This window comes from Sinocyclocheilus grahami, unplaced genomic scaffold (genome assembly GCF_001515645.1).
Source record: "Sinocyclocheilus grahami isolate Dianchi unplaced genomic scaffold, SAMN03320097.WGS_v1.1 scaffold128.1, whole genome shotgun sequence".
In the NCBI taxonomy this organism is placed as follows: domain Eukaryota; kingdom Metazoa; phylum Chordata; class Actinopteri; order Cypriniformes; family Cyprinidae; genus Sinocyclocheilus; species Sinocyclocheilus grahami.
The window spans coordinates 207,071-231,596 of record NW_015505307.1 but is presented as its reverse complement, the minus strand read 5'-3'; the positions used below and the strand labels follow the sequence as shown (position 1 = coordinate 231,596).

Here is a 24,526-nt window from a genome sequence, read left to right as displayed (position 1 = left end):
TGTGTTCTGTGTTTTTGTAATGAGAATCTAATGACAAAAATTGTGGTAATACACCAAAAAAAAAATCTCTAAAAGACATTGCAATAATTTGGGCAGAAATGTATTATTATTTATGGTCCAATAACAGGCTTGATTTTCTTTCTTTCTTTTTTTTTCTATTTTGGGGTTAAATGTCACTGAATACATTAAGCGTAGGACTATACATGAATGTGTCATTTTTCCTGGCAAGGGAAAGGTGTTGTATGTATATATACTGTATATATATATATATATACAAATTAAATGTTAAATAATATTCTTATTTAGCAATTAAATAACATAAAATCTAAGATAAAATAAAAAGCATAAATATTACACATTACTGTACACAGAGTTTTAGAAACAAAAGCAGCCATGGATTGAAATAGACCCTTTTTTATTATTTAATAACAAAACTTTTTGAAAACGGTGACGTGTAAGACGTGCAGCCAAGCTGGGAATGAACAAGCACCTTTTCGTAATGCAGAAAGCCCAACTTGCCATTATGTTGCAACAAACAGACAAAATATCAGATGCTGAATTTTTTGAATAGCTACAAATTCTTTCATAATGACCCTGAAATGGGATGAAAACCATTATTAAAGATTGTATGAATGAAATGATCTATCCCTAAGACCTTGATCCAGCCTGCGAACATATGTTTGCCTGTTAAGACACAACTACAGAGAAAAACATTACTCCTATAAATGATAAATCCAAGCTACAGTATGCATGCACAGGGAAAAGCTTGACCCACTGAAAGAGTCACTTTTCTTCAAACAAACCAGTCATGGCCCTTTTGAACCACAAAACATCTGCGAAGTCTTGGTACTTTAGCCACAGTGATTAAGATCCGTGCCAGTTTTCAGAGTTTCACAGCAGTTATGGTAACGTGTGTCACTCAAGCAGGGTTACAATATATGCATTGACCTTAAAGAAAAACCAGTGATGGAAGCCATTCAGATTCCCCCTAAAACTGTCTCACTGTTCCCATTTCAAAATCTCGAATATACAGTAACCAACTACATCTCTGATAAATATAACTCAAAAAGCATTAGTAGGATATTTACAAACTATTGCTTTGGCGATATAACTCTTAATAAAAACTTACATTTCTAATACGTAAACATTTTGGCAATTTAAAGGAATATCATGGGTTCAATTGGAAGTCTTTGGTAAAAGAAACTGCACATAAATGTTAAAATACACACAGTTTTAAATATAGCCGCATGATAAAATTGCTAATTTTGTCTGTTATAGTCAAAGTAATAATCCGTCTTTCTCTCATGACCATATAAAGTCGGTAAACCCTGTAACTTTCTCTCAAAATGCGTAAAGATATGAACAATAGACTGTTTAATGTCTTGCCCCATAGACTTCTATTATAAGTGCATTACTGTAAATGTATGGCAGCTTGTTTTTTTTATCTCACAATTCAGATTTTTTTCTGAAAACAAATCTGAACTGTGGGATATAAACTTGCAATTGCAAGAAAAAAGCTTTCAATTAACTGTTTTATTTATTATTTTCTTTCTGTGGTGGGAAGAATTCTGAGTTTATATCTCCCAATTCTGTTTATATCATGCAAGTCTTACTTTTTTCTTCAGAATTGCGAGAAACAAATTGTGAAATAGAATATTGCAATTGCAAGGAAAAAGCAACAATTTTTTAAAATTCCATATCGATGTAAACACAGAATTCTGATAAAAAAAAAAAACATTTGTCAGATATAATCTCAGTTGTGAGAAAAAAGAATTGTGAGTTTATATCTCGCAATTCTTCTTTTTCCTCAGAATTGCAAGAAACAAACTCAAGATATAAATTGCGAGATATAAACTCAGAAATGGTCTACGGCTATGCACAGCAAGCCACAGATCTCAGCCGTCAATTGCACTGAACTTGAACCCAAAACTTTCCTTTGAATCTCTGATTCTTCAGAAGGTCACTTTTGAGTTCAGACTCATTTAGCCTCCTATATTAGAAGTGTGGTTTGGGGTTTGCGTGTCAGTGCATGTTGTGTTGGGGTGTTTAAAGATCACCATCTATGGGTGATGAATATTCAAACAGCTACAGTGTCCTGGACTCCCTTGTCTTCCCATCTGTCCATTTGTGGGAAGTTTTTGGTGTTGTTCAACCCTCCATCTTTCGTGTTTGGCAGAGCGGTGCACCACAGTTCCAGGTCAACGCAGCTTTGCGGTAACACAAACAGAAGGTGCTGTTGTTATTACAAATGCAATTCTGTGGTAAAATTACTCACTTCACCTTTTAACCCTAAATAGCCTACAGTATCATATTTGATATGCAAAGGTCTCTAAAAAAAACCCTGCTGTACACAACCTACTACATGCCTTCAGTCATCTAAATGATAGTTTATACTTTTTTATCAAGTAAAAAAGTATCATTGTAAGAAAGTCCCCCTTCAGGTTGTGGTTCGCGTTTCTTTTTGCTGTGAATTATTTACTGATTTTTATAAAGTAAACTAGAATAACTTTAATATTGTTAGTAATATTTCAAGATGGGCTGAAGCAACTTGGGTTTGCTTGACCTCCACATTCTCCTATTTGCCTGATAAATAAGATACTCAACAAAAAATACATGCAAACTTTTTTGTATAGGTGTTTTATGGTTTTGTCTACAGTTCAATTAAGTTGCTTTTTTCAGGCTATTATTTATTATGCCAGGCTTTACAGGGTTAAAGGTGCGGTATGTAATATTGATAGCTAGAGGTTGAAATGGGAACTGCAGTCCAAATTCAAAATATTACAGAGAGTCGTTTCTCCCACCCCCCTCTTCCTCAGAATCAACAATCTCACGGGTTGCCAGATTGAGGACTCGCAACAGAAACAATAGCGACAAGCCTTATACTTTAAGTTGATGCGTTTATTTATCCGTGTTTTATTATGCCATTTCTCAAAGTATGTTTTAAATGGATGCCGAGGCTTTTTAAAGTAAGGTAGAATCTGCGATATTTTACCCAGTTCTTTTGCTGGCTTCCATGGCTGCAATACGCGGTGTTTTCCGCCAACTGGCAAACCGGGGTGTCGAAAATACCATTGGTTAAATTGGCAGTGGACCGAATCACACAGACCAAAACAAAAACAGACATCCCGACACGGAACGCACATTTCAAAGTGGAATAACTAGTTGTAGTGTTGTTTTTCAGAGAAGCAATCATATTATGGTATTTTTATGCTTCAGTACATTAAAAAAATGACATACTGCAACTTTAAGATGCTTATTATTTAAAATAACCCATAATCCCCATGTTTCCCTGACAGGCATCTCACCGGAGCCCATTTAAGCAGTGCAGCAGAGTCCCTCCCCACGGGCCGTCCGGTACACCGGAGAGACGCAGACGCGGGCCCTGGAGGGCACATGGTTGAGGGTGGTGGAGAGCCGGTTGGGTGGTAGGTACAGGGTGGAGTGCTGGCTGTGACCTCGCTCCCATGTGACCCAGTAACCACGGAGACCATCATAACTCCCCTTCCAGCGGAGCTGCACTGACTCATTGCCCACTGTGGTCAGCTGCAGATCTGAGAGAGCTGGCAACACTGAGAGAAACAGGGAGAGAGGTCAGGCTTCCCGTTTCTTGCTGGGAATCAGAGGGAGGGGATGTGGGAATGAAATTGGCAGGAACATTAAAATAGGGTGGTCTCATTGGAAAGCATCTCATTCCAAATGCTTCTAATTCTTAGCTAATACCACACGTTATCAATATTTCAATGAAAATGTATTTGCATCATTAATAATTTTTATTACATGACCGTTTGGTGTCAGTCCAATATATGTATATGACACTGAAGACTGGAGTAATGATGCTGAAAATTCAACTTTGCATCACAGATATAAATTACATTTTAAAATATATTACAACAGAAAACAGTTATTTGAAGTTATAATAATATTTCAAATTTTTACTGTTTTACTGAATTTTGTGATCAAATAAATGCAGCCTTGGTGAGCAGAAGAGACTTCTTTCAAAAACATTGAAAAATATTACAGACCGTTTATAGCCTAATTCATAAAATTCGTCAAAATTCATAAAAGTTGTGTTCATTTGTAAAGATTATTTAAATAAAACTTGTAAGAATTATAAACTTTTGTTGGTCACAGAACTAACTTCCAGGTTGGCCTACAAAAAAACATCAGCAGTCTATAGAAACCAAATGAATTCATCAGAATGACAAATAAGTAACTAATAACTAGATATCTCCATTTTATAAATTAAATTGAGAATGCTTTATAAATTCTAATTCATTTCCTGTATTTAAAGGAGAAGAATTGCCATTTGAGTTTAAGGAAGCAGAACTAAAGTGAACTTAAATTCATATACACTCTTAAAAATAAAGGTGCTTCACGATGCCATAGAAGAACCTTTTTGTCTAAATGGTTCCATAAAGAACCTTTAACATCTGTTTCACAAAAGGTTCTTTGTGGCGAAAGAAGGTTCTTCAGATTATAAAAAGGTAAGAAAGAGATGGTTCTTTAAAGAACCGTTGACTGAATGGTTCTTTGTGGAACCAAAAATGGTTCTTCTATGGCATCGCTTGAAGAACCTTTTGAAGCACCTTTATTTTTAAGAGTGTAACTGCAATCTGTAATTTTACTACAAAAGGAAAGTGCACTGATAATGAGATGCGTAATCTGTTGGTTCTTACCCTCCTGTGTACAGACTTTAACCGTCATGGCTCTCTCTCTGCCGGAGGACTGTCTCGCGCTCACGGTGACCAGGTACTGTGTGTCGGGTTGGAGGCCGGTCAGGACTGTGTTGTTCTGTCTGTTACTGACGCTGATGACCCGCAGTGGGCCTGTAGGAAGCGCTGAATACTCCAGCTGGTAGCCCTGTATGAGGTGAGGCAGCAGTGGACCCCAGCTCACACGCACACTGTTAGTGGTGGACTCTGACACGGTCACTGTCGACAGAGTCTGCACTTCTGGCTGAGGATTCACTAGGGTGAAGACATGAGAGAGGAGAACATCTCAGTGTTTGAACACGGTTTAATTTAAATGTACCTAAATAAGTTTATATAATCCACAAGAGTGATAAAGTGGGTGCCTATTGTGTCCCTTAATATTTGTGTAAGTCAACATGAAACTGTTCACATCCAATTTTACTTCTAAAATACAGGGGGTTTGTGGGAGGAGGATAGTATGCACTCATTCTTGTTTCATGTTGATTTTAACAGTAAATATGCAATGGATGCAATTTGAGTTTGTTTTTCAGTATTTCCAGTATTGCACAGTGATTCTTAATTGCCATTATTGTAATAGAGTTTAAAAATAATATGTTTAATAATATTACAAAAATATATCAAATATTTAATATTAAGTTAACATTAAATTTGAACATTAAATTATTATTATTATTATTATTAATAATAATGATAATTAAGACATTATACTGCTCATAATGAAAATGATTTTTATGACCATTACTTTTTTCATTATAATAATTTCTTATAATTATTATAATTTCTTAATTATCATTATTATTATTATTATTATTATGCAAAATATAATTTTATTTTCATTATGCAAAATATAATTTAAAAAAAATTATTCTTTTGATTTTGGGATGAAATATGATTGGGATATATTATTGAGAGATTAATAGTCATGCTCCTATTAATATTATATTATATATATATATATATATTTAAAAGACAAAAAGTAATGGTCATAAAAATAATTTTCATTATGAGCAGTATAATTTCTTAATTGTCATTAATAATCAATAATAATAATAATATATATATTTCACCTGGCTGTGTAGTGAAGGTGGCATGAAGGGAGTTCAGGAACTCCAGGTTGGCCTTCGGGGTGAGCGTGACTGTGTACATGGTGTCGGGACGCAGGCCTATCAGCTTAGCTGAGCTGGCATCTCCGGGCCGTGTGATCCTCTGAGAAGGACCCAAATCAGTGCCAGGACTGGTGCCTGCACCTCCCGTCCCTGCGGTCTGCCCTGTTCGGATGGGACCAAACTGGATATCGTAGTAGCCGGTGCCAGCCAACACAGGCCTCCATTCCAGCTGAGCTGTAGTGGTGGTGACCGACTTCACCTGTAGCCTCTCGGCCCGGATAATCTCTGCATTTGATCACGAAGAAAGGGAAATAAGAGATGGCAGAAATTAAACGAATCACTCGAGTCACTAAATCCACGCCTAGGGCAATTTCTAAAAGGGCACGACACCACCTGCTCTGAATTATTGTGTGTGATCTATGCGTTTGTTTATGTAAGTGTCTGGAAGTTGCACATATGTAACGCTTTATATATATGCGGAAGAATGCCCACTAATAATAGCAATATATATATATATATATATTTTATTACAAATAATATTTATTTATTAATATATTTATTTTTGGAGGTTGACAGTCCATGGTCATCAAACATCTACCTTTGTGTTCAACAGAAGAAAAAGCCATACAGGTTTGTAAAGTATTAAGGGTGAGTACATGATAACAGGATGTTTTTGTTGTTGTTTTTTGCCATGAACTAATGCAGTTATTGAGACATTTAATAAACAACCCACCAATAATTGCGTTCCTCAAGTCTTCGCTGATGATGTTGATATCGTCAATGTCCACAAAGAACAGGTGCTCCTCAGCGGGTGGACTCACAGCCTCTCTCAGCACCTGATAGTTCCCGTGACCAGTGGAAACCACCAGTATAGCCACGCCCTCTTCCCGCAGCCTCGCCATTGGTTCCTGCACCTCGCCGGGGTCCACTCCATCCGTGAGCCAAACCAGAACCCTGGGCAGATCTGGTCTGGCACCTCCCGGCACACCCTGTTTCAAAACCTGATTCCTAGCCATCAGTAGAGCGTCCACCGTGTTGGTGTCGCCCTTCAGCTGTTTAGTCCTCCCCAGGGCTGCCTGCAGTCTGTCCTGGGAGCTGTAGGTGTCAAAGCTGAACTCCAGATGGGGTTCGGTCCCAACCTGCAGCAGTCCCACCCTCACCTGATCCGGCTCCAATGAGAAAGGCAGCAGGAGCTCCTTGAGGAAGTCCACCATACGGAAGAACTCGTAGGAGGCCACGCTACCAGATGAATCCAGGAGGAAGAGCACATCGCCCTCGCAGCAGTTTAAAACTGTAGGTGAAAAACAACAGTAGACAGTTAAGGAAATGATCTATGCATGATCTATGCTTTAACATCTCAAGAGGGGGAGATGAGTGTTTATTTAGCACATAACTAAAACACTCCAGACTTTCCAAGGCATGAGGAGAAAGAGTCTGTGTGAGTATATATACAAGCTACTAGGAATCTCTTTGGCTGTACACTCTTAAAAATCAAGGTTCTTCATTGGTATCTATGATTCCATAAAGAACCTTTAACATAAATGGAACCTTTTCATTCCACAAAAGGTTCTTTATAGTGGAAAAAGGATCTTCGGATTATTAAGAAATTCTTCAAACCAAGAAAAAATGTCTCTGTTCACCAAAATGTTCTTTGAGAAACCAAAAATGTTTTTCATATGGCATTGCTGCAAACCCCCCCTTTTGAAAACTTAATTTTTGGGTGAACTACCTCTTTAAGGTTAGGGGTTATTAAAAAAAAAGGGGGGGGGGGGGGGGTTAATTTGATTAATCAAATTAATATTCATTTATTTAGAAATGTAAATAATAATATGAAATATTTTTTAAACTGTAATATTTTGCAACAAGAAATAAATTATTGTTATTAATTCAATATGAATAATTCATAAATATGTATATATTTATTAATTTTTAGTAGTAAATTAATATTAATAATTCATTTTTGTTGTGCATGCAGTTTTCTTAATATTTAAGTGAATATTTAATTATAATAATATTTCTTATTTTTTAGTAATCTATTACTAATCTATTTACTCAAAATATTTGAAATAGTAATATATTACTTAGTAATAAAAATATATATATTATTGTCATTATTTTATAGTCATATTGATATATAATCACTGCATTTTTAGCCAAATTGTGCAGATAAGCACAGCTAACCTGGAGCTTTTTTTTTTAAACTCACATTTTAAATTGCAAATGTTTTTTTTTTCAGATTTTTCACTCCAAATTGTGCAGACCTTCAGTCGTATTAATTCAGTTTCACAGCTTCAGATGTTTACTATGGAAGTTGATATACAAGTTCGGATGCCGTGTACGCACACTCCCTCTTTACTGACCACAATCTCACTAAATGCTTATAGAATACAATAAAATAGGGAGAAACTCTGAGAAAATACAGCCAAATGGAGATAAGTGTAAAAACGAGTGAGGAAATTAGTCATTTGCGAAGGAAGTGGGCTTGAACGGTAGATGCTAAAAATAAGGATAAGAACACAGTAGTATTAATTAGCATACGGAAGAACTGGGAGCTTCACAATATTTCAGGAGATGGAACATTTGATTTGGCCGTTACAGGAATTTCCTGGCAGAGATGCCTTCCAACCTGGAGCTGCATGATAAACATAAACAGATGGGGGAAGGAACAGCCCTGCTACTGGATGTTACAAGCGGGAGGCGGATGGACGACGACGGGCAGGCATGGAGAAAAAGGGGGAGGTGAGAATCGACTGTTCCATATGAAGTAAAAAAAGGAATGTAGAGGCTTTTCCAGAAGCCCCTGAAGAGGAAGAAAGTGTGTGCAGAAAAGAGCAAGTGGGTGAAAGGCCACAGAGAGCCAAGTGTTCGCCACCTAAAACAATCCAAAGTCACCCACCCAAGTCCTGTGAGAAGATCTGGAGGCGTCCGAACCAATTTGAATCAAAATACTAAATCTTGCACTATTGCAAAAATATTTGTAGCCCAGTTTTTGCTTGTTTTGGTGACAAACGTCCTGTTTCACCAATGAATTTGGATGAAACTTAAAACCGTGTGCATAGTTTGCATAGTTTTCTTCTGCTTTGCTAAGAGAAAAGAGCCCATCGGGTCACTTGAACCTGCGACTGCTAAATAATTGACCTTTGCCAGACCGCTTGGAAGCAGGGTGCGGTGGCACTTTGCACAGAAACTCCTGCAGTCAAAGCCAAAATGCTCAAGGCTCTTCCAGAATTACTCTCTGTGAGTCACTGTTGGTGTGTCTATGGTTTTGTGCAGACAGGCAGCAAAAAATTGTTGTTTATTGGCATATCAGATTCTAATCTGCTTTGTTTTTTTATAGTCTGAACAGCAGTACATTATGGAAGCTTGTTTTTACCACAGAATAATAAAGGTAATTTCAACTTTTCATCTCACAATTCAGACTTTTTTTACTCAGAATTGCAAGAAATTAACAGAATTGTGAGATATAAACTCAGAATTTTGACTTTTTTTTAATTCTTTTTTTAAATTCTTTAATTTTTTTCTCTGATTTCTGTATTTACATCAAGCAATTCAGTTTTTTTTGTCGCTATGGAATAAAAAAACCGCAAGTTATAAACACAATTGCAAATTAGCATATCTCAATTCTAACTTTTTTTCTCAGAATTGCGAGTGTATATCTCGCAGTTCTGCATTTATGCCTCGCAATTCTCGCAATGTTTATATCGTAGTAAGTTCTGACTTCTTTTGAGAAAGTCTGTATTGTGGGATATAAACTCAGAGTTGCAAGGATTGTGAGATTTTCATTTTTTCCTGTAGCGGAAACAAGCTTCCATATTAAACACATGAAGATTGATTTTTACAAATCCACACATACATCCATATGCAATTTGAAATCTGACTAAAATTTCATTTTTGTGGCATATCTGACTCAAATCGGTTTAGATTTATAGTCTGCACAGCAGAAAATCAAAAAACCTAATCTAAACCATGTGCAATCTGCATGCAATCTGACTAAAATCGTAGTTTTTATGTCATTGGCATGCAACAGATATGTGAAGTCATACAAAGTCCACAATCTTGTATGGAGCTGTGTTCAGATATGATAATTGTGGCTCTCTCGTTCCTCATATAGTGAACTACTGTATGTGACTTCCACTATGTTGTGAATGAGTGAGCGCTCTTGGATACAGTGAATGCATACATTCCTCTGTTGCATATCTTCTATCATGCATTTCATGATTTCAGTGGGATGTCATGACAGACATCAGCAGAAGCTAAATGTACACAATACCTCTATTTTCTGGCATTTGATAGGTTTCTCATAACCCTAGAGCAGTTGATAGCCTAACATTAGTGACTGACAGGAAAAGTCCTTTAATTCGCATGCCTCACTCAAAATGTATGTCAGCGATGTGCTGACAAGTTATTGCAGTTCTATTCATACAGCTAATACTCACTATTTATTTGTTATTTGTTAGACCTGAAGGCATTCACATAGAATATAATAGAACAAAATATACAAGACGACACCCAGGGAGAAAACGCTTTACTGCAACTTAAAACATTTACGAATAGACCCAATTCTTGTCAAGTATTTTGTTATTTTCAGTTTTTCTTTTGCTCAGATCACTTAAACTTGGGCCATATGCTTTAAAGGACAAGAATCCATGCTGCATGAAGCAAAATTCACATGTTTTTTTTTTCTAGCTCACATTTGTAATGTATGTATCCTACTGTTCCTTTAATCATGACTATCTGAAAGTATCTCCATATTCCTTCTTTCATTTGCATTATTGTTTAAAGGGCTTCAAGTATGGTGGCCGTGAAGTGCAAAACAAAATAACAATTCAGAAAACATTATAACAAGTCAGAAAACACAATGACAAATTCGAAAACAAAATAACAAGGGAATTTTCCTTGAAAAGGGAGGAAAAAAAAGTTTGGCAAAAGGCGGGATCGAACCCGGGTCGATCGCGTCAAAAAGCCAAAGACACGCGCTTATCTATCTGCGCCACTGGATCTGATGTTTCATAGTCACTTTTAACTAAATGTAAATAGACACCCCGTATTTTTTTATTCCATAGTAAGGGCAATTCATACAATACATTTAAACTGAGCTACTTTAATACCATCTCTGAACTTTCTACCTCGACTCTGCTGTTCTTCGGCTGGTTCTTCCTGTATACGTTGATTGACAGATGTCTCGTCCAGTCAGCGGTGAGTAATCCCAAACCAATGGCGCTGTCTCGAACTATACCTACCTCTTTCGGTTTGTCTGATTTGTCGTTGTGTTTTCTGACTTGTTAATTTGTTTTCTGAATTGTTGTTGTGCTTTCTGAATTGTTATTTTGTTTTTTAGACTTCCGTTTGCGTTTGTAATTTGTTATTTTGTTTTCAGAATTGTGATTTGATTTGCACTTCACGGTCACCGTATTCAAGGTCTTGCTCTAACCAAGAATAGAAAAGAATAGAATAGAACTGCACACTAAGGTTAACGTTAACTCAACATTGATCAAAGTAATTGTTAACACTTTACACTTTAATAAGGTTCTGTATGTTGACATTAGTTAATATGCAATAGCTAACATGAACTAACTATGTGAGTTTCTTTGTTTTGCTAAATAAAAGATGATCTACTCTTCTGAATCAGGTACCGACCACATGACTCACCTATGGAGTTTTGAATAAACCTATGTGATTCACCTGAATCAGGTATAGAGAACTGTAATGCTTCGCCTAAATTACTTAAGAGTTTTGAATTAAACAATATGTTTCGCGTAAATCAAAGTACTGCATGCTCAGTTAATATAGTTCACCTAAATCACACGCCGAGTCTTGAAGCAAACACAGCCTATCGTTCTGGTTTTGAGTCCTGAATGAAATGCTTGACTCAAATGACTCCGCTGAATCAGACACCGAGTTCCGAATATGATTCACCAAAATCTCAAACTAAGCTCCGAAAGAAAAGGTGACTGAAACGACTCACCTGAACCAGGTACCGAGTTCTGAGCGTCTCCTGGCCACAGAAGCACGCTGAACAAAACACACGTGAGCGCTTTACGCACCTCCATGATGGACTTTATGCCAAAATTACAGTCAGTTCTGGACGCTTTAACGCGTCTACATCGCCTAGCACAATTTCTATTCAAACTGTTTTTCTAAGACACGTACGGTTCACTTTTAAAGTCGCATTCAACGCATGCACTCACCGGAGCTTTTTTATTTTAATGTAACTGCAATAAAATCGCAGCTGCAGCACCTGCGCGGTTATTCTACATGATTTACGCGTCGAGAACGAAATAAACGCGAAATTTTCGCTCTCACATAAACTGCTCAGTGTTACGGATTAAAACTCTCTCTCTCTTTCTCGGCTACTGAATTGCATCAGGTTCCCTCCCGCCCTTTCTGCTCGGCGCACTCCTCCTCCTCCTCTTCTTCCTCCTCCACTGCTTTAGACGGGTACCAGCGTCACCATCTTGAACCTGTGCCCGGATTCTGGTCCTTCTGATCTTTATGTTACACTTATTTTCTTGCTAGGGAATGGGCATATAATATGTATTATTATGGGTAACTAGAACTGGCCACTTGGGTCACTGTTTTTAACCATAGTACCAGGGCAATACTTTAACATACACCTTGCAATATTGTGGTTTTTGAAAACAGTTGTGCTGTAAGTAATTAATTGCAGTACAAATGACTCTCTGAAAAGTATTACTACTTTCTAAATCCTACAGGTGCATCTCAATAAATTAGAATGTCGTGGAAAAGTTCATTTATTTCAGTAATTCAACTCAAATTGTGAAACTCGTGTATTAAATAAATTCAATGCACACAGACTGAAGTAGTTTAAGTCTTTGGTTCTTTTCATTTTGATGATTTTTGGCTCACATTTAACAAAAACCCACCGATTCACTATCTCAACAAATGATAATATGGTGACATGCCAATCAGCTGATCAACTCAAAACACCTGCAAAGGTTTCCTGAGCCTTCAAAATGGTCTCTCAGTTTGGTTCACTAGGCTACACAATCATGGGGAAGACTGCTGATCTGACAGCTGTCCAGAAGACAATCATTGACTACAGGTGCATCTCAGTAAATTAGAATGTCGTGGAAAAGTTAATTTATTTCATTAATTCAACTCAAATTGTGAAACTCGTGTCTTAAATAAATTCAATGCACACAGACTGAAGTAGTTTAAGTCTTTGGTTCTTTTAATTGTGATGATTTTGGCTCACATTTAACAAAAACTCACCAATTCACTATCTCAACAAATTAGAATATGGTGACATGCCAATCAGCTAATCAACTCAAAACACCTGAAAGGGTTTCCTGAGCCTTCAAAATGGTCTCTCAGTTTGGTTCACTAGGCTACACAATCATGGGGAAGACTGCTGATCTGACAGCTGTCCAGAAGACAATCATTGACACCCTTCACAAGGAGGGTAAGCCACAAACATTCATTGCCAAAGAAGCTGGCTGTTCACAGAGTGCTGTATCCAAGCATGTTAACAGAAAGTTGAGTGGAAGGAAAAAGTGTGGAAGAAAAAGATGCACAACCAACCGAGAGAACCGCAGCCTTATGAGGACTGTCAAGCAAAATCGATTCAAGAATTTGATTGAACTTCACAAGGAATGGACTGAGGCTGGGGTCAAGGCATCGAGAGCCACCACACTTCAGTCTGTGTGCGTTGAATTTATTTAATACACGAGTTTCACAATTTGAGTTGAATTACTGAAATAAATGAACTTTTCCACGACATTCTAATTTATTGAGATGCACCTGTATATCATCCTCGACCAGTTGAACAACACAAGTAGACATGAAACTGCGCTTTTAATTCTTTAATAATTGCATAAATTATTCTTGAACTGGCCAAAGTAGGTTATATTAAAAACATACATTTAACATTAGATGTTGTAATGTTCACAATTGTTTTATATAGAATTGTTCAATAATTTATAGAGTATACATCAATTACATCAGAAGTAACTGTAATTAAATTACACAGATTTTTCCGATGGAAAAGTAATTAAATTACGGTAATTACTTATTGGTAATGCATTACACCCAACATGCTTAAACTGATATTATCAGTCCCTTTCTGGAACAGATGCAGATTTTTGTTATTTTTGTTTGTGATTTTAATAATAACCTCTACTTATGACCTTAGTTTCATTTTATTGTGTTTGCCTTACAGGTATGAGGACAGACACACACGTGAGTCACTTCAGTCACGTGAGTAGGTGAGATAAAGTCTTACACAGAGTTTAAGTATATAAGGAAGTAGTGAAGGCAACTTTCTGCCAAACAGTGTAATGAACCACATGCGGCATATTTCCCATACAGCGTTAAAGATCCCTAAAGCTGTGTTCACCGTTAACATACCTACTAAGCAAACAGATGTGATATGACATCTGCGGCATAGAATTGATTTTCAGTTCCTTAACGGCAATTCCTCCTTTGAACTATCCCTGGGCAAACGCAAAACCTTTGCAGAGATTGCAAAATGAATGACTGGATATTGCAGTTCATATATATAAACGTGATCGTGCAACACAGTGTTGGGACAGTGTTGTACATTGCTGCAACCAACTAGTCTAGACATGCAGCGCCCCAACCCTCATATGACTGTCATCATTTCTACAGTGTCCAGCAGATTCGTTCATCCAATAAATCAGGTGCATCTGTGCACCTGGAAAAATCTGCTCTGGAATGTGCATGAACAGCTTTCGTATTCACTCACAAAGCAAATGGCTCAACGATACTCTGTTATGCTCATCAAAGGTGAGGTAATATCATTCCAGAGTGTGTCGAGAGTGGAAATAAAGTGGGAAGAGAGTGATTTGAATATCAAATAGCACTGCAGAGCTAGTTGTTAATCAAGGACCAAGTCAAAAAGACAGAGCATGGACTTTCCACTTGTGTTGAATTTCAAGGGCTTGATAAAAACAGAAATAGGTGACTGAGTTCTCAGCCAAAATGGCTAATAGCTGTTCAAGTGAGTGTGGTCTGGGAATTGCTTGGTCACATGATCTCACTAGGGCTTATATGAACTGGATTGCGAGTCATTGGATGTGAGTGGATATGAGAGATGTATAATGGAGTGGAGCTCCTCGGAGACAGCTCAGCTTTCTCAGTTAAAGGGATAGTTCACCCCAAAATGTAAATTCTTTCATAATTTACTCACACTTATGTTGTTTCAAACCTGAGTGAGTTTCTTTCTTCTGTTAAACACAAAAGAAGATATTTTGAAGAATGTTGGTAAACAAGCAGTTGTTGGTAGCCATTGACTTCCACAGAATGGGAAAAAATACTATTGAAGTCAATGGCTACCGAAACGAGGGAGTTGCAAAGATGCCATGGGTGGTTGCTAGGGCATTGCTTTGCGGTTTCTAGGGAGTAGCTAGGACATTGTGCAGGTTGCTGGTTTCTAGGGTGTGCTGGGTGGTTGCTAGGCAGTTCCTAAGATGATGTGGGTGGTTGCTAGGCAGTTGTTAGTGTTTTTCAGCGGTTGCTAGGGCATTGCTATGTGGTTGGTGGACAGTTGCTAGGGTGTTGTGGGTAGTTGTTAGGAAGTTATTATGTGATTGCAAGGCAGTTGCTAAGATGTTGTGGGTGGTTGCTAGGCAGTTGCTAGGGCATTGGAGATGGTTGCTTTTGTGTAGCTATGTGGTTGCTAGGGTATTCTGGGTGTTTTTTAGGAAGTTGCTGTGCAGTTGCTAGGGTATTCTGGGTGGTTGCAAGGGCATTGCTAGTCTAGGCAGTTGTTAATATGTTGTGGGTGGTTTAGTGTGTTGCTAGTAAGTTGCTAGGATTTTTTCAGTAGTTGCTAGTGTTGTCATTAGACAGTTGCTAGGGTGTTCTAAGTGGCTGCTATAGGGCATTGCTATATGGTTGCAAGGCCGTTGCTAGGGTGTTCTGGGTGGTTGATAGGGTGTTGCTAGGCAGTTGCTAGGGTATTTTCAGTGGTTGCTAGAGCATTGCACTTCCACTCCACACTACTCTTTTTCTATTTAGAATTTCCACTATTTCCAGAATAATAAAGATTATGGTTATGCAAGATTTTCACTTGGTAAGCAACACATTTTCAGACTCGGTAAGCAGCACAAAAGCTTTAATAAAGTCACGATTTTCTTTAATTTGAGATGAAAACTAACTGGATGTTGTTCTCAAGGAGTCTCAAGGGTTCTAGTCTTGCTGTGGGTCTTAGGGGGGTTGATATTGATTTGCATAAACCAGGCTGGACCACCAGTGAATTCATTCTAGTTTAAACTGGTTACAGTAAGGGTAAGCAGCTCTTAGACGCCCTCAGAAAGAGTTTTCAGTATGTAATTTTAGAAAATACTAGTTTTTTAGTCAATCAAAAACTGCCGTTTCAGTTCTGTGCACAAAATCGCTCTGTAATTCTCTCAGCTGTCAGGCAAAGTCTTCAAGTCGAAAGCAGCCTGTTTATCACAAACATGCGAATAAACAAAGCCATTATCTGATTTCTGTTATCTGTGCGCAGAAATGCAGGCAAAGCAGGTTGAGAGCCGATAAACACAGCAACGATAATCAAAAGCACTCAGTACAAGGAACCCGTGAGGCCCGTTCACTAATGAGGACCAGACAGAAGACATAAATATTGAGCTTCCATGCAAAAACCAACAATACTAAGGAGTTTCCCATCCCGTATTTGTAAAGATCTGCTTTCCTGACTTTAAAAGTGACTCTTCAGTACCTGCGTCATTTTGACTTCGCTCTTTGTGTCTGAATGACCTGATTTCCACGCTCAAGGCTTGTTGTTTGTGCACATTTTATGACTTCCCAGATGGGCCCCACGTGTCGGTATACGTCTTTGCCTGTAAAGAGCTTGTAATCTGTGTTTATTCACCACCATGTACATGTTTTGTATCTATAGCAATCATTTGCTCATCATGGGCATTATGCATAATGGAAAGCTTTTTCCATTCCTATAGGTTTCAGGAAAAAAAGCAGCTGCTTCATCACAATTCCAGTATTCAGAATTTCCCAATTTTATTACACCAACACCCACTTTACAACTTTTCCATGCTGCGCTCCCACACTGTGTCTCCCTGCCAGCTGTAGCGTTGCATCTTGAGAAACCAATCCATCACATCCAGCACAAATTGCGACAACATTGGTGCAGCTACTACCCATGAACGAGGGTCACTGATGTATTCACAGCATTCCAAAAAGCTCGGAAAGAATTCCTCACTGGAAGAGGAATTTCCAAAAAAAAGCTATTATATTCGTGGACAAATACAATGAGGCCCTTGTGTCCTCTTCTGGTGTCCACTAAAGGATCCTTTATTTAGAGCGTGTTTGTGCTAGAACTGATCGTTTTGAATGGAAACCACATAATGTCTGGGGTTAAAACTAGTAAAGCGCCTGTAATCTTTTTCATTCAGCTCAGATTTAGTCACCGGTCTTGTGAGTAAGTGTGGATAAAGGGCACTGGGCGGATTTACTGACTTAATGTCAATGGGTGACAGCTTATTTTCCCATGAGAAGAAGCAGCAGCAGAGGTTGAAAAGAGGGTCTTGATCCAGAGCGGTGTTTATAAATGCGCGCAGATGCACAAAGAAGTCTTGAACGCTCACAGTGCAACCAGAGGAATTATGTAGCTTTGAGTCAAAATGGCATTAACTAAAATCGGTTTTCTGTTTTTTTAATATATAAAAAAAAAGACTTGTCCTCGGTTATATATATTTATATAAATATAAATATTAAGATCTAAGGTCACTGATACTCCAGAATGAAAAAATTATGCATTAAGAGCCAGGGGTGTAAACTTTTGAATATAACTTTTGAATACTTATTTTGCCTAAATATCATATTAATTTATATATTTTCATTTTTTTTTTCAGTGAGCATCAAACTGATTTGATTTATGTATGCATGCATGCATGCATGTATTTTTTTATTTGCTTTAATTTGTTTAAGACTTTGCCCATTTATATAGTTTATGTGAAGGGTTGTTTTTTGTATTATATATGCGTAAATATGCATGTGTGTTACTTCGCATATAACAAAACTGATGTGCACATTTTAAAATGTAATAAAAATGTAATCACATAAAAAGCAAAATCAAGCTGAGGCACTTAAAATAGATGTCAATTGGACCAAATTTCGGAGGATTTAAAAGCGGAAATGTAAATATAATTTCATTAATTCATCTGACAAGACAACAAATTGTCAAATCTATAGATCTAATGTGGATATCAGCTCAAATCATTTTGTCTTGGACAAATGTGATGATAAATGTTAAGTCCATACACTTAAAAATAAAGGTGCTTCACGATGCCATGGAAGAACCTTTTTGTCTAAATGCTTCCATAAAGAACCTTTCTGTTTCACAAAAGGTTCTTTGTGGCAAAAGAAGGTTCTTCAGATTACCAAAAGATAAGAAAGAGATGGCTCTTTAAAGAACCTTTGAATGAATGGTTCTTCTATGGCATTGCTTGAAGAACCTTTTGAAGCACCTTTATTTTTAAGAGTGTACTGAGAGCTCTGACTTTTTGAGCACAGTTTGAGACATTGTTGAGATGACAAATAATGGAGTCTTTTACATTTAAAGTCTCCATTTACGCTCACAGTGCAACCAGAGGAATTATGTAGCTTTGAGTCAAAATGGCATTAACTAAAATCGGTTTTCTGTTTTTTTAATATATAAAAAAAAAGACTTGTCCTCGGTTATATATATTTATATAAATATAAATATTAAGATCTAAGGTCACTGATACTCCAGAATGAAAAAATTATGCATTAAGAGCCAGGGGTGTAAACTTTTGAATATAACTTTTGAATACTTATTTTGCCTAAATATCATATTAATTTATATATTTTCATTTTTTTTTTCAGTGAGCATCAAACTGATTTGATTTATGTATGCATGCATGCATGCATGTATTTTTTTATTTGCTTTAATTTGTTTAAGACTTTGCCCATTTATATAGTTTATGTGAAGGGTTGTTTTTTGTATTATATATGCGTAAATATGCATGTGTGTTACTTCGCATATAACAAAACTGATGTGCACATTTTAAAATGTAATAAAAATGTAATCACATAAAAAGCAAAATCAAGCTGAGGCACTTAAAATAGATGTCAATTGGACCAAATTTCGGAGGATTTAAAAGCGGAAATGTAAATATAATTTCATTAATTCATCTGACAAGACAACAAATTGTCAAATCTATAGATCTAATGTGGATATCAGCTCAAATCATTTTGTCTTGGACAAATGTGATGATAAATGTTAAGTCCATACACTTAAAAATAAAGGTGCTTCACGATGCCATGGAAGAACCTTTTTGTCTAAATGCTTCCATAAAGAACCTTTCTGTTTCACAAAAGGTTCTTTGTGGCGAAAGAAGGTTCTTCAGATTACCAAAAGATAAGAAAGAGATGGCTCTTTAAAGAACCTTTGAATGAATGGTTCTTCTATGGCATTGCTTGAAGAACCTTTTGAAGCACCTTTATTTTTAAGAGTGTACTGAGAGCTCTGACTTTTTGAGCACAGTTTGAGACATTGTTGAGATGACAAATAATGGAGTCTTTTACATTTAAAGTCTCCATTTAATCTCACTGATCTGTCTAGAAGAACGCTTAAGATGTCTCATTTATGATGGGAACCCAAGTTTTTACTCTGCGTTCTTCCCATTCCCCTAAGTCATCATTAGTTCCTCACATGTTGTCATCCGTTTCAATGCAATTTTGCATTTCCCCCATCTTGGCCACAGTCTTATACAGCTGCGGTTTTCTTTTATATTTCTCCTTAGACGTATCATGACCTATTCTTCCACTCCCCACCCCCATCGTTCCCAAAAGACTGTCCAGCTGCCTTTTTCCATAGAAACACACGTATACACAATCACACAAAAAACTCGCTCCGTATCGGCTTTCTACAAATGCGCAAGGAAGCCAAACAGGCCTTATGGCTTGATATGTTGCTTTGGTGTTTGGTACAAGGCCGGTAGTTATTTTGAGAGCATGTTTGTGTGCCACAGATGATCTTTATAGTGTGTTTACTTTATCTGACTAAGCGGATGTCAAGAGGTTGTATTTAGTTTATAATGCCTTTGATTGGGTGCCAAATTCCCCAAGAATCCCCCTTTGCTGCGAGGGCCTGTCTCGACAGATTTGGCTGCGGATGTGCAGAAAACGCACACACCTATTGTAGAACAATGGTTGCTAGGACAGCTCTTTATAAGTGTGTGTGGGTGTGTGTCTTAGGTCGGGAGGTGGAAAACCTCTGCTCTGTTATCTCTCAACAGATGTGAGGAGCTCTTGATGACAGAGAGATGACGGTAAACCCAATGCACTTTTAGCTTTGAACAAACAGCTTTAGCACCTTTCTTCTGTTCGCATTTGCTTTTCTGTTCTCTTGGTTGAATGCGAGTGCGACCGAGCCTGTCGTTGGCATCTTGTCAGGCTGATGGGAATGAGATGGAGTAGGCGAGGAGCCGTAACACTGTCCGTCACTGACCCCAAACCACAGTCTGTCTGTCTAAACAGTTACATTTGAAAATCTGAGAAAAGAAAAGCATCTCACTTAACTACGATAAGCTCAACTAAACAAGCTAAGATAAACTAACAATGCCAAAGTGAGCCAAAAAGATAAGATTCATAAAAATAAATGGACATTTTGCATAAGATTTGACTAGAAACGTGTTCCAGTACTATTTGCTATTACTAGTTAATTATTTAGTTAGTTAGATATTGTTCAGTTTAACATCATAAAACAAACAGCTTTATATATTTATACAGTCTTTCCATACGATTTGAATTGAAACTACAGTGTTCAAATACTATTTATTTGTTGTTTGTTTGTTCACTTTAATATCATAAAACAATACAGCTTTATGTATTTATAGTTTTTCCATAAGATTTGCCATGAAACCAGAAAGTGTTTGAATACCGGTAATATTTACTATTACAATTGTATTATTTAATTACTTTAGCTACATATGTATATTTTTTTACAGATGTATTTATTGTTAAGTTTGCTATAAAGTAAATATTAACTATATATTTTTTTATTTATTTACTTATTTATTGCTCTGTTCAACACCATAAAAAATACTGCTATATATATATTTACAGTTTTTTCCCCCCATAAGATTTGACATAAAACCTGAGTGTTCAAATATGATTTACTATTCATATTTAATGTATTTATTTATTTTGCATAATACAACTTGTATATATTTATACAGTAGATTTATACAGAATGTATACAAAACAGTTGTTTTTATTTATTTACATGTTTATTCATTTTTTGTAGTTGTACATCATAAAACAATAGATAAAAAATTATAAAAGATTGATTATAAATAGAATATATTAGATATTTTTATTAGTAGTAAATAGTAATATAATATATATTTAATAGATATTATTGTTGTTATTGTAATTTATTCAATCTATCATCTCTGTTTTCTGCAAATGTTTTTAATTTGGAGAGCTTTGTGAATCTCTGGATTTTTTGGTTTCTAAAAATAAAGGTGCTTCACGATGCCATAGAAGAACCTTTTTGTCTAAATGGTTCCATAAAGAACCTTTAACATCTGAAGAACCTTTCTGTTTCACAAAAGCTTCTTCGTGGTGAAAGAAGGTTCTTCAGATTATAAAAATGCAAGAAAGAGATGGTTCTTTAAAGAACCTTTGACTGAATGGTTCTTTGTGGAACCAAAAATGGTTCTTCTATGGCATCGCTTGAAGAACCTTTTGAAGCACCTTTATTTTTAAGAGTGTATGGGTTATGAATTCTGGGCGTGTTGCACCACAGATGGTTTTACATTAAGTGAAAATGGAAAAAAATGCATTTGCTTATGGTCTGTTAAGGCTTATGATGTTTCCGCATGTGCTCTGTATCTCTCTTGCAGGTTGCATGTGAGCCTCTCAAGTGGAGATGGAGAAAGAAGCACAAATAAAGACATCTGTAATGCACACCGGTGTATGAACAGGATGTTTTGACCTCAAACACAAACGTAAGATTCTTCACTGACATTTATTTACATGAAGGAAGGAGCAGGGTTTGTATTAAGTAACATCGACAGCTAGTTCTTCCTCTCTTTTCTCCTTTCTTGAAATCGTGACCTCATAACCTCTGTAAAGAGATGGTACCAGGCACAGAAAGAAAAGAAGACAGGAGAGAAAATACACATGTGACACACAAAGACAGGAGATATGTGCAAATGCACACATATACTCTTGTTGTGAATATCAGTTTCATATTTTACAGTTAATTCTTGTGAAAAGAATAGGAATAGACATGTCCATGATTCTATGTACAGACTTGTAAAGCTGCAAAGACACATTCATATATAATTATTGCTCTAAGGAGATTGTTGCTCAAACAGTAGATATGCTTTTTTGGTTTTAGAAAATTATGTAATCATGCATTTCACAAACTATTCTCCTGGATCATCCCAAGTATGGGCTTTTACTGGAAAGAGCAACAAGATACAGCAGCTCACAGACCTTATATAACAACAGGAGCGATCAAGATAATAATACACACGATAAGAATCAGAATGAATCTAAAAATACCAGGAGGTGTCAAAAAGAGAGTTATTAGGCAGAATTATGTAACGCAGACAAATTGCTACAGTCAATCATGTTTAATTTGTAAAAGATGGCCAATATATATATATAGTTATTTAGTTAAAATGTTATATAATTACATTATAACATTTTATTTATTTATTTTGTTTGTTTGTTTAGTTTAACATCAGCCAGAAAGTGTTCAAATATTGTTTACCATTACTATATTTATGTATTTATTTACTTATTTGTTGTTTAGTACATATATGTATATATGTAGGTGATGTGTGTGTGTGTGTGTGTGTGTGTGTACCTGGTATTTATCACGTTATGGGGACCAAATGTCCCCACAAGGATAGTAATACTAGTAAGTTTTGACCTTGTGGGGACATTTTTTAGGTCCCCATGAGGAAACAAGCTTATAAATCAAACAGAATGAGTTTTTTTGAGAAAGTAAAAATGCAGAAAGTCTCCTGTAAGGGGTAGGTTTGGGGGTAGGGTTGGTGTAGGGCAATAGCACATACAGTTTGTACAGTAGAAAAACTATTACGCCTATGGAATGTCCCCATAAAACATGGAAACACAACATGCATGTGTGTGTGTGTGTGTGTCACACAAACATTTTTTTGTCATTTTTATCACATTGATCAAACTTACAAATACATACAATAAAATCTGTGTATCTGTGAGATTGTTTAAACTCTGTATCCAACATAGGTTTTATATAGTGGCAGTTTTATATGGGTCTCTAATGCCTTCTGCTGGCCAAAAAAAAAAAGGCAATATTTCTATAGGGCATGTTTATGTATTTATATTCAGTTTCTTTTTCCCCGTACAACACTAAGAGAACAACTGATGATATTTATGAGGCACAACGTAAACAATAACATAAATCTTCCTCACAGCATCACATAAACTTAAAATCATTTAAAAACCCCTAAAAAATTTACTTTATGTATGTTATATGTTCAAATTATTGATCCTTCTAAGAAGACTCAGCTTTTGAATATTAATGAAGTTATGCTGCCTTTACTTGCTACATCTTTTTGGAGCCTCAAGTCACGGTCCTAATTAATATTAATATTCCACAATATTTATAAGCAGCTGCTAGAAATGCTAAAACACAAGAGCAACATTTATGTCATTTTTCGGGGCAAAACGTCAACATTTAATAGCATAAATTATAATTAGCCTTCTGTAGAACGTTTCAAATAAATCTAAAATCGTCACGAGGCAAAATTGCTATTTTGACTTTTAAATCAAGTCATGGTGAAGTTTTTTTATTTACTTTTTTTTTTTTTATTAAGATCAAAATACATGTATATGACAAACACTATACATGATATAAACAATAAACATTATGCATGAAATAAACAATCTCACACTAGAGGGGCTGTATACAAATACAAATTTATATAAAAATATTAAAGCGTTTACAAACTTTCTCCGTTTTAATTGCTTTTTGTTTCATCGAAAATCGTATAGTAGCAATATAATGCTCCATTTCCTTCCTAAACAAAACAAAACAAGGTTTTTTGCATGAGAACTTACATTTGTGAATATGAAATTTTGCATGTAAAAAAATTCAGATTTATTGACGTGACTGTGCTTTTCTTTGCTGTTCTCCAATATGCCAAATAATACATCTTTCCATAACAAAACAAAATGATTATCAATATTTTGTACTATAAAATTACATACATTTTGCCAAAATAGTTTTACAAAAGGGCAATTACAAAACAAATGTACCACAGTTTCAGGGCAACTGACACAAAAGGAGCAACTAAAATCAATATCAGATTTTAATTTTACCAAATAATATTTGAAGTCCTGGTGAAGTTTTTATTTTATTTTAATTTTTTTATTAATGAAAATAGAACAAATAACAAACAGAGCATAGCATAAGACAGTCAGTGCTATACATAGTGTGATATTAATTAGTAACGGGCACTGAAAATAATGTCATAATATTTTAAACATGTTAATGACTTTCTGTTTTTTAACAATTTCAAAAAGTCGTGGTGAAGTTGCCAAGTAACATTCCGATACTGTTACGTTGCGTTATTAATATTCATGCGGCAAACCAAGCAGTTCAGCCAATCGGTGAAGCCAACTGGGCGAGCGTGACATTGCGTGATTAATATTCATTAGCCAGTCCTCCGTTATGCGCGAACT

General features: G+C 36.2%; 1 protein-coding gene across 1 annotated transcript; it reads right to left on the bottom strand.

Moving 5' to 3' along the window:
* Positions 1-1,721: 1,721 nt before the first annotated feature.
* vwa1 (von Willebrand factor A domain containing 1) lies at positions 1,722-12,186 on the bottom strand. The gene is made up of 6 exons (XM_016279210.1): positions 11,784-12,186; positions 6,552-7,109; positions 5,780-6,103; positions 4,677-4,967; positions 3,306-3,569; positions 1,722-2,207 (listed from the first exon to the last, which is right to left on the bottom strand). Exons 1-5 carry the CDS (start codon positions 11,866-11,868, stop codon positions 3,316-3,318), a joined length of 1,512 nt encoding a protein of 503 aa, XP_016134696.1. The 5' UTR covers positions 11,869-12,186; the 3' UTR covers positions 1,722-2,207; positions 3,306-3,315.
* Between the last annotated feature and the right edge of the window lie 12,340 nt (positions 12,187-24,526).